Genomic DNA, 9989 nt, shown 5'->3' on the forward strand with positions numbered 1-9989 from the left:
CCTCGAAAAAATATGAACATTTACTGTTATCACAATAAAGCTATGTTATTTACAATACAATTTGTACAAGCATAAAACAAGAATGTACTTATGCCGATGGTATTTAAAATATTGCATATAAAAGAAAATGTTATACATTATGTAATTATTATAATAAAAATCTATAGACAGCATGCAAATAAATTATATAGCATTGAAAAAATATATCCTCAAAAAAAAAATTAATTATTATCACAATAAAACTACATCATTTATACAATGCAATTTATATGATCATAAAACTAAAACTTACTTTTTATAGATAAGTATATCTAAAATATTATACTTACACGTAAAAATATTATATATTATATAATTAGTATAAATATTATATAATAAATATAAATATTATAATAATAAGGATTTATAGAGAGCATGCAATAAACTATACAGGATTGAAAATCACTTTCCTGAGATATTTATAGACAAAAATTATACACAAAAAATTCCATCATTTCCATTAACTTAATCGGTTGAAAATGTTTTTTGGTTATTTTGAATTTAGCCAAGACATAGTACATTTACAGATGTGTAGTATTTACTCACAGCCGTATCATGCAATTAACCGTGTTTGGAGGAAAATTGCATTGAGAAATAGAAACGGGAATTACAGTTCAGCCAATTAAGGGACCGAGTATATACAGTATATACACCTTCGCGTAAGAGTGAAAGAGTCTATTCATTGATGAAAGATGTCTAGCGCCAAGTACCCAGTCATTCAACATCGGCGAAAAGTAATCTCGTACTTGGTTCGCGAGAAGATTTAGCCGTGGTTGGGCACCGCTGTTACCAAAAAGTCAACCCAATTCTGGTACCACGTATTAGGAGTAACTGCAGATAGTTCGAATCTTCAGTTTACGGTTCGTACCTACAAGACTTAACCACGCAGAAACGAGAGTTATCGGGCGAAGAAATGGAATTAAATTGTGCAGTGATTTAGATGCCGCGAAAGAAAATATTGCAAATATTAGCACAGCATGACGCTTCAAATAGCGCATTATTATTACATTAATTACATTACTTTTGCTATTGTAAAATTTGACTGAATATATTATATGTAGCACAATATTTGTAAATATTTTATCACAATAAACGTCTGCAACGATATTTATTTTTATGTTACAATTTACAATTTGGTCGTGCATAAAGCCGTTGTGCCTAGAGAAAAAAATTGCAAATATCTCAAAGTTCATAAAGCTAAAGGATTTCGTGAGTACGTAAAACTTTATACGTTATCAGAATACTGTCTGTCGAATTAACATTTCTCACTTTATCTTATACATTCTGTATGCAAGTATAGGTTTAAAGTTTGATAGGTTAAAATTTTTATAATATGTAAGTAGGTAAATTGAAGTCAGAATGTTCCTAAAGTTTTTAGACAGAATTTATAGAATTACGTTTATAGAAAGACTAATATAAAGAAGTTATTGTTTTATTTGTTAACTTATTTTTAAATAGTTATCATCATGTCTTCTGCTCTGTGCGTGCGTGTGCGTGCGTGCGTGCGTGCGTGCGTGCGTGCGTGCGTGCGTGTGTGTGTGTGTGTGTGTGTGTGTGTGTGTGTGTGTGTGTGTGTGTGTTATATACAACAAAGTCTCCCACATTAACCTCACAGCGCTATTTAATAAGGTACAAAGTGGACAGACGTTGGTTAAAATTCCAGTCGTTAGTACATTCTACGACATACCCTTGGAATACTTTCAAAGTAATTCCGCGAGAACATTCCGAGAATATAATATCCGTCAGTAATCGATAGACAGATTCGATGAATTATAATGAATTAGTGTTTGAGAAATTTCTATTCAAGTTCGTTATCACCATTTAATTTAGAATTGCATTTTAACTTTAACTCGAAGATTTTGTTAATAAAAAATGAACAATAAAGCAAAATTATATTCACTTAATCTCTGTTCTTCAAAGGATTATTGACGATGTAGTCGAGCTTAAACTGTAAGCCAGTATTTGTCTCTTTTCTTTCATAATTAAATATGTAACAAGGACGTCAAGATCATGAGCTGCGACAAAAAACTTGCACAAAGAATTTAATTATATTATCTTTTTTTAATTGGCATCTTTTCTATTGATAAATAAGAATAAAGAAAAGTAAAAATAAAAACATTTAAGAGATGTACATATAAAAATATGTTTTATGGCATTTTATTAGTCTACATTTTCGAATTGAAATAGTAGCCTCATTAATTTTTCCCATTAGCTAACTTTTGTAATAAATTGCAGAAGTAAAAACTTTATTGATATATTTTACTAACTTTTCGTTCGACAGAACTGCAACGTTCCGAACTGTTTCCAGGCTGTTTTCAAGCAGGACTGTTTTTGACCAGGAATGAAATAACTCCTCGATCAACAGTGCATTAATATCCCCCATAAACTATGTACATACGCCGCATAAAAATATATCTAACGTTAACAGAATTTTAACATCTTTGTAAATTTTATATTAAATAAGAAATAATGCAGGCTTATATTAAATAAGAAAATTAAGATCATATAATCGATGCTACATATCAAGAATTAAGTAAAAATGAATTTTAATTTATTATCTACTGTTGTTATTTATTATTCGGAATTTATTTGTTACATATGAGAGCAACCATGTTGATATCTGAATCAGCAATTATATGCTTAATTTAATAAAAACATAAATGTTGCAAAACATTTTTTGGTTATATATTTATATATAAATGTGTCAACAAGTTATACGATATATTACAGACTACCGATAAATTAATTTAGTTTATCAATTAATTTATTTTGTTTAGTTATTCTTAAGTTTACTTAAAATATTATAAATATTGTTTGTATTATTACTCTAATACTTTAAACACAATGTGTTATTATAATTTGCTTTTATAACTTGTTCTTTTATACATATTTTATCTTTTTATTTTGTATTATCCAATTGCGTTTTTGTACCATTTCTTGATCTTATAGTATATTGTGTGACACCATTTTTCTTGGTCAATCCCCAACTTATTGTCTCCGTAGGGTTCGACAACATCACAATACACTTGCAGGGTTTCGCAGAAGCCTGTACAAATACTGAAAATGACAGTCTACCTGCAACTGCAATTCAATAAAGACGTAACCGTTGTCGGTGCCAATTATCGTATAGGGAAAAGCGTTGGAAATCGGCGAGCGGAAAATGACTGTAATCCAAGGCATGATCATTTTATATATCTTGATTGCACGTCGTGTAAAATACGGGTCTAATTTTCGCGAAGATACCATGTCGTTTTTTGTTGAAACGCTTTGAAATTATCATTCTCAAGAAGGTTCGACGTATAGGAGCGCAAATAGAAGAAGCAACATTCTATTTTGAACTTTGTGTCGCTTCAAAGATTGTTTCATAGGATTCAAAACTTGTGTTTTTCTGCTTGTGCTGTGTAATCTTCAATATAACGTCTAAATAATCTCCATCTAATTTCGAGCACCACTATTGGTAATAAATTTGCCGAATATTAGAAGGAAATTACTACGAGGAAATTCAATTTGTCACAAATTAAGTGACGCTAAAATAAAAAAATTCTTACAGAGATAACATTAGAATATTAAACAAAGTAATGATAGACAAGGTTCTTTAAACGCAACTAATTTTAATTGCCATTTAATTATTATATATAAATGATAAAAATAACACCTTTAATATTATACTTTTTTAAACATGCAGATTTTTAAAAAATATTATTTAACAATGCTACACGAAAAGAACGGTTTTGCTGAAAAATTAAAAAATTTAAGTAAATACAAATTTAAAAATAATTTTAATGGATCATCAAAATAATTATGAAGGAAATTCAAATATAATAAACAAAAAGTTCTAATGTTCTAATATAACCCGCTTCAATGCCCTACATAATTATTCTACAATAATAGTTCAGTAAAATTATTTTCAGATCTAGCTAAATTTTTATATACGTCAGAAAAACTGTACTTTCTGCGAGTGTGCTTTTTAAGATTTAAGTGGAACGTGAAGCGGTATCCAAAGAGAGAACGTTAGTTAAAATTTCAATTTTACTGCCACTTAAACGCAACTTGAAACAGTGGAATCTTCAAGCGTATATCATGGAAAAATATTAATAAAGAAATGAGGAAGAGCACAAAACCGTGTAAATTCGTGAAAATGTCTGAAAAGATAATAATATAAATTTTTCTATAAAATTCCAATATAATATATTAAAATAATTTTCACAGTTTATTAATCATTAAAGCTCAATAGATTTTTTATTATTCCGATTCGCGCGCAAACAATAAGGCGACATCATATAAGTTTCGCTTCTCTAAAATTGCTAGTATTCCTTCTGCTCATCGTAACTTCGAGGGCGTACACGCTTCAAGAGTTGGTCTCAACTGATTCGACTCCAAGCAGTAACAATTGCTCGACCACCGATAGCTTTCTCATTCTTCGTTGTCCAAACGAGGCACGAGAGAGCGAGATGGACACGATGGCGGCGGATGTGCTTGTGAACAGTACGAAGAACAACTCGAACGTGTCGCATCCGAGGACATTGACCTTACCCAAAGACTGGGATGAGAAGCCAAGGCTAAAGTTTCCGAAATTCACAACGGAGGAGCGTTACAAGATGATGAGTTTACATCTTGATAAGGGATGGTTCGCTTTCGATTTCCTCAGAGGATTTTTGTTCTTTGTACAACCTTACGACATACCAACCGGTAAGATTTAATGGCAATCATAAATTGTTTTTGCGAAATCTCTTTTAGTAAGCTCGTAAGCTGTTAAAATACATGCGTTTCGATAAATGCATTTCGATAAAATCGATTTTCAACATTTGACGAGGCGCCAAGCCATATCAATAATTCATACGCAAGCTGTTTCAATTAGAAAAAAGAGAGCGACATTTCACATATGTAAAATGCTTATACAAAACGTGTAAAATGTTACAAAATACGATGCATTTAAACGTCTGTTCAAATGTCTCTTCGTTCAAATTCCCGAACGTTCATAACTCTTAATTCTATGATTGATTAAGTTTTAAATGACTGCAATTGCAGTTAAAAGACATTTTTTACCTATATGAAGCACGACATTTATATGAAAAGAGATCGATAATTATTGGTATATGTATAATATATATGATCGTGTAAAAGAAGCAGAGTTTCTTTTATTTTTTTAAATATTACAACATATATATTATCAACATGAGAATTTGTTTTTAGCTTTTTTATCTAACTATTACTTTATCTACCATTTATAGCTCTCTATTCAGCAAGTAATTTAAGTTTAATAGATTCCTTGACTACTTTCATACTATTATCGCCTTTCTTCCAATTAGCGATGCATAAAGATCATAATTCATCTTGCTCGTTACAGATCTACTAGTGGACGCCGTGGAAAATCGCATAAGCACCAGTAAATTGATTTCAGAGGTAAGGCGAAAACACGCTGAGAAATCAGAAATATTTAACTTCCGGTGAATAACGAAGTGGATCATTAAAGAAAGTGCAAGTCTTTATTAGATCCTTGCAACAGAACCCCCGATATTTTAGAGAGCTTTTCTGCAAAGAGAATATCCTATGACGTGCGATGTACACGATACATAATTTTCGCGATCTAATGTCACATAAATACTACTGTTAAGTTTCTCAAATGCATTGTCCTAATCTTACTTTTACAGTCTATGCACGTGGAAGCAGCTTTTCTAGTCTTAGTAGGCATGTGCTGCGTATTGGCCTGCATAATACCTGGCATGGAACTTTGGTTCGCCTGTCGTCCAATCAGAGAGGATTACAAACCTTCTCAGCATCCGAGTGTTCTCGCATTTCTCCTCACCATTCTCGTCTTTATACTCGGGTAGGATCTATGACGATTCTCTGTTCTTAGACGACGCTCCGAAAACTTATTACCTTCACTTCCAACCCTACTCGTGTTCCTTGATACTTCTGCCCTTGTTGATTACACTTCGTGAGTACGTAATCGTCGCGATGGTGAAATTTCCATGACTATGAAAAGATTTTATTATTTTAAAATTAATACGAACGATTTTTCACTAGATATAAACCACAATTTTTGTTTTATTTTTAATAATTTTTAGTAGTAAGATAGAAAATTGAAGTGTACATTTACAGATACTAAATACATACACAGTATATAAGTATATTAATTAAAATAAAAATTATATGATAATAATATAATTTTTTATATACATTTACGTTTAAGTAGCTATTATATAATATTAGAGCAATATAGAAGAGAGAATAAATGATGTTAAGTGGAAGAGAGATAGGAGGTTTAAGTAGACAGCTATTCGTCTTACGTTGGAAAACCTTTTACCTAAAGCAAGCACTCACTACGTTATTCATAATCTTTGGTGCGTTGCTTCAGGTCTTGCATGGTGACAATGATAATATGCAACGAGGTGGTGGCGGTCGGGATCGAAAAGCTCCCTATGACAGTAGAGACGGCGTTACAGGATTTAAAGGACTATCACGCGGACACCACATCACAGCTGCGAAAGTGCCTCACGAGAAGTTTGGACGTGGCTAGCGAAGCTATCCTCGCGGATCTGGATAGTGAGTGACATTTTTTTTAATCAATATTAAGACACTGAATGCGGAAAGTCCCTCTAGGCAAAAAGCGTTATCATATATATATATATATATACACACACACACACACACACACGCACACACTACATTTTATCGTGTTCAATAAAGACAACATGCACTGACGCCTGAGGTGCTTACCGAATGCTTTCTTCCTGTTGGCGTACGTTACACGTACGTAACCCAGTTACTATAATTGCATTCGTCTTAAATGCTGGTTCTTCTAGACTTTCTACCTTCGCTCGTTATGACCGATGTGAGAAATATAGCGCAAACAAGAAAAAAATAAGAAAGAAACGTTAAAATTGGGCAGAAATCATATAATGTAAGATTTTTATTAAGCACTATAAATATAAAGTGTTTAAAAAATGAGATTAAAAAATAGGTATTTTTATAAAATATTTATGCATTTTAATATAATAAATTTTATACTTTTGCGCTTATGTAAACAAAAAATTCTTTCTTTCTATCAAGAAAGAGAGGAAAGGAGTTTTTATTATTACTAATAGTGATCGAAAATACAACTCGCAACCGATTAACTAATATCCGGAGGAAGTACGGAAAGCGGAGAACCGCTTGTGGTTTGATTGCTCGACTACTTTGATGCAACATAGTATTCGATTGTGACTCTCCGCTTTTGATTCTTGAACAAAACCGCAAATTAACTAATTCCACCGCAACATCCAGCTATAGATTCACATTTTAACGTTATAATCACTTGCACAATTTAATCAATTTTTTCATGCGTAAACTTGACCATAAATGTAATTGAGAAGTATATTTAATATAATTCAACAATTTAATAGTACGGTTTGAGACTGCTTGATCCGTTAACATAAAAGAGATGCATAAAATTAATATTTAAACATAATAAATTTTATTATAATTTTAATAAGAATTTTAAAACTAAATTTTAATATCTTTATTAAAATTAAAAATTATTAAGTAATTATATACTGAAAATTAAATAATATTTTTTAAATTTCTTGAAATGAAATTTCACTCTAAAAAAGTTAAAATATTGTCACTATTTAAAAAAAGTGAAAAATTTATACTCTTGAATAAGAGTGGCAGATTTTTATTCTTTCTTTTTTGGAATAAGATTTCACACTTTTGGAGTAAGATTTATTCCAAAAAGAAGTGTAAAAAAAAAGAGTGAAAATTTGCCACTCTTATTCAAGAGTGCAAATTTTTCAGTCTTTTTCAATAGTAATAATATTTTAACTCTTTTAGAGTGAGATTTCACTCCGAGAAATTTAGAGAGAGAGAGAGAGAGAGAGAGAGAGAGTAGTGTAATATTTTAAAACATGGATCACACAATATGCAGCAGTATAAGAATAATCAGGAACAATATAATATTTTTTTATTTATGGTCTATGAATCACAACAAAAGATTCAAAAGTAAAATTATATTACCACTTTCAAAAGTTTTTATTCAGTTCGATTATTTTTATTCATTTTATACATAATATCAGGGTAGTCACTGACACAAGGTAATTTCTTGTCATATGTAGTAATCAGAAATATTTTTAGTTAAATGGTGTGTAACGCTTGTGAATTATATACATTTTTTTTACATTTACGATATATATATGTTGGACGCAATCGCTGGCAGGTGGAACATTTTTAACTGTTTTTTCACAGGTTATGTGGCTGTTTGCAATTTTATACTCTGTATTCATTTCACGCATGATAAAATCATTTGTTAATGTATAACGATTTAAGTGTAATGATAATGTTGATTTGGCTTTACGTCCGTAGCGACAAGCGCGCGAGAAAAATTCGTAAGCGAAGGAAACATTTCATCTCGATAATTAGAATAATTCTATCTTGAAAAGAGAGGACACCGTTAGATACAAACTACATTTTTTTCGTACCTTTAGGATTGCACCGTTTCCATTTTACTTTATTTGAAAAACAAAGTGCTTTAATTTCCATGTCTGACAGGAAGACTATAAATCTTTTGCACGTTTATTTATGAAATGCATAAATGCGACGATGGGATACCTTTTATTTATTTACAAACGGTGAGTTATATATCGAATAATACTTCGTTGTTGTCCGTGATATGGAATAGAATATAAGATACATTCGAATATAAGATACACATTAACTCATTACGCGCATCGTACTGAGCTTATTTGCTTTAAAATAATGTAGAAGGAATTTCATTATAAATTTCTTTCCCAGCGATTTCATGATAAGATTTCGCTTCAGAAATTCTGACTATATGGGCCAAACGCATGAATTAGCACGAGGAGGCGTTGATGTCCGACACCGTCGTCTAATGACATTTCTCATGACTAGAGAGGCGCATAGGTGTCTAATGAAAGCTATTGACAGTCTATAATCGTCGCGTAATGGGTCCATCGCCACTGACGCGTTAACAACCTCTGGCAAATTGTGCTCGTTAGTGCAATGCAACCACGGGCATTATGCAAGTTGGCCAATATAAAGTCCGCGCATATACATCGCCGAACCGTCTCAATTTCAGATCACGTACCGTGCGCCAAGTGGAACGACAACGATACGGTTTATCGACAACGTGACTATGTCGTTTCTTTCGAAGTCCATATATTGAGAACATATATCATAAGACGAATCGCACCCTTTGCCCCCCAGCGATCGATACCGCAAATTGAACTCAAGATTCCAAAGTATTGACTGGGTACAACCCGCAGCGTTTATACCGGATATCGATTTTCTGCCATCTGTCTTTGCCAGAAACTCCAATGTGAATCTCTTGTAAAAGAAATGGAAATATAATAGTTATCAGAGATTTTATGTTATCAAAGACCTGTATTATCAAACCACCTGCGCTGGTTCAAAATTCCTATCAGATTGCGATAACCGACACGGATACAGGACGGATAAATTATTACTACCACGCAACGACGTGACGGGATTTACAATGTCGCTCGCGTTTATATACTACATGGGTGTCGTGTGTTCGTTAGCCAGAGGCGATCACAATCCATTTTTAACCTTCATCCCATCACTCTACTCTTTATACTCTCGTTCGATATTCTAATAATTTCACACGGTTGTCGAGTCTTTAAACTGTGATCGGCAGGAAATTTTTTGATAGAGCGAATAAATTACCAGGAGGATCTGCGGAATATTAAATGGCTTATGCTTGTGACATGATCCGTCCTTTGTATATTCATGCGCAATATTTGTATGTTAATGGAACATCTGTTGAGACTAAAGATAAATGATGCATATTTTACTCGTGTTTTACAGATGTCGAGGAATTATTGGGCAAACCTGTGCAGGCCGAACTCTCTACCGAGACTGGACTTGACGTGGCACTGGACGCGCTCGTTGACCTGGGAAATGGTAAAAACTATAATAAAAATGTTTTTTTTTTT

General features: G+C 32.2%; 2 protein-coding genes across 2 annotated transcripts in view; both read left to right on the forward strand.

The window, feature by feature from the left end:
• Positions 1-4499: 4499 nt before the first annotated feature.
• On the forward strand, positions 4500-6593 carry LOC108748215. The gene is made up of 4 exons (XM_018486249.1): positions 4500-4728; positions 5387-5442; positions 5691-5866; positions 6398-6593. Exons 1-4 carry the CDS (start codon positions 4500-4502, stop codon positions 6591-6593), a joined length of 657 nt encoding a protein of 218 aa, XP_018341751.1.
• Positions 6594-9663: 3070 nt separating this feature from the next.
• Positions 9664-9989, forward strand: part of LOC108748342 (prominin-2) — an 18514-nt gene continuing 18188 nt past the window's right edge. The window contains exons 1-2 of the mRNA XM_018486433.1: positions 9664-9796; positions 9862-9957. Of these exons, the coding sequence (XP_018341935.1) occupies positions 9784-9796; positions 9862-9957 (109 nt within the window). The 5' untranslated portion in view covers positions 9664-9783. The remainder of the gene's footprint in view (positions 9797-9861; positions 9958-9989) is intronic.

The sequence above is a fragment of the Trachymyrmex septentrionalis genome, unplaced genomic scaffold (assembly GCF_001594115.1).
Source record: "Trachymyrmex septentrionalis isolate Tsep2-gDNA-1 unplaced genomic scaffold, Tsep1.0 scaffold22, whole genome shotgun sequence".
In the NCBI taxonomy this organism is placed as follows: domain Eukaryota; kingdom Metazoa; phylum Arthropoda; class Insecta; order Hymenoptera; family Formicidae; genus Trachymyrmex; species Trachymyrmex septentrionalis.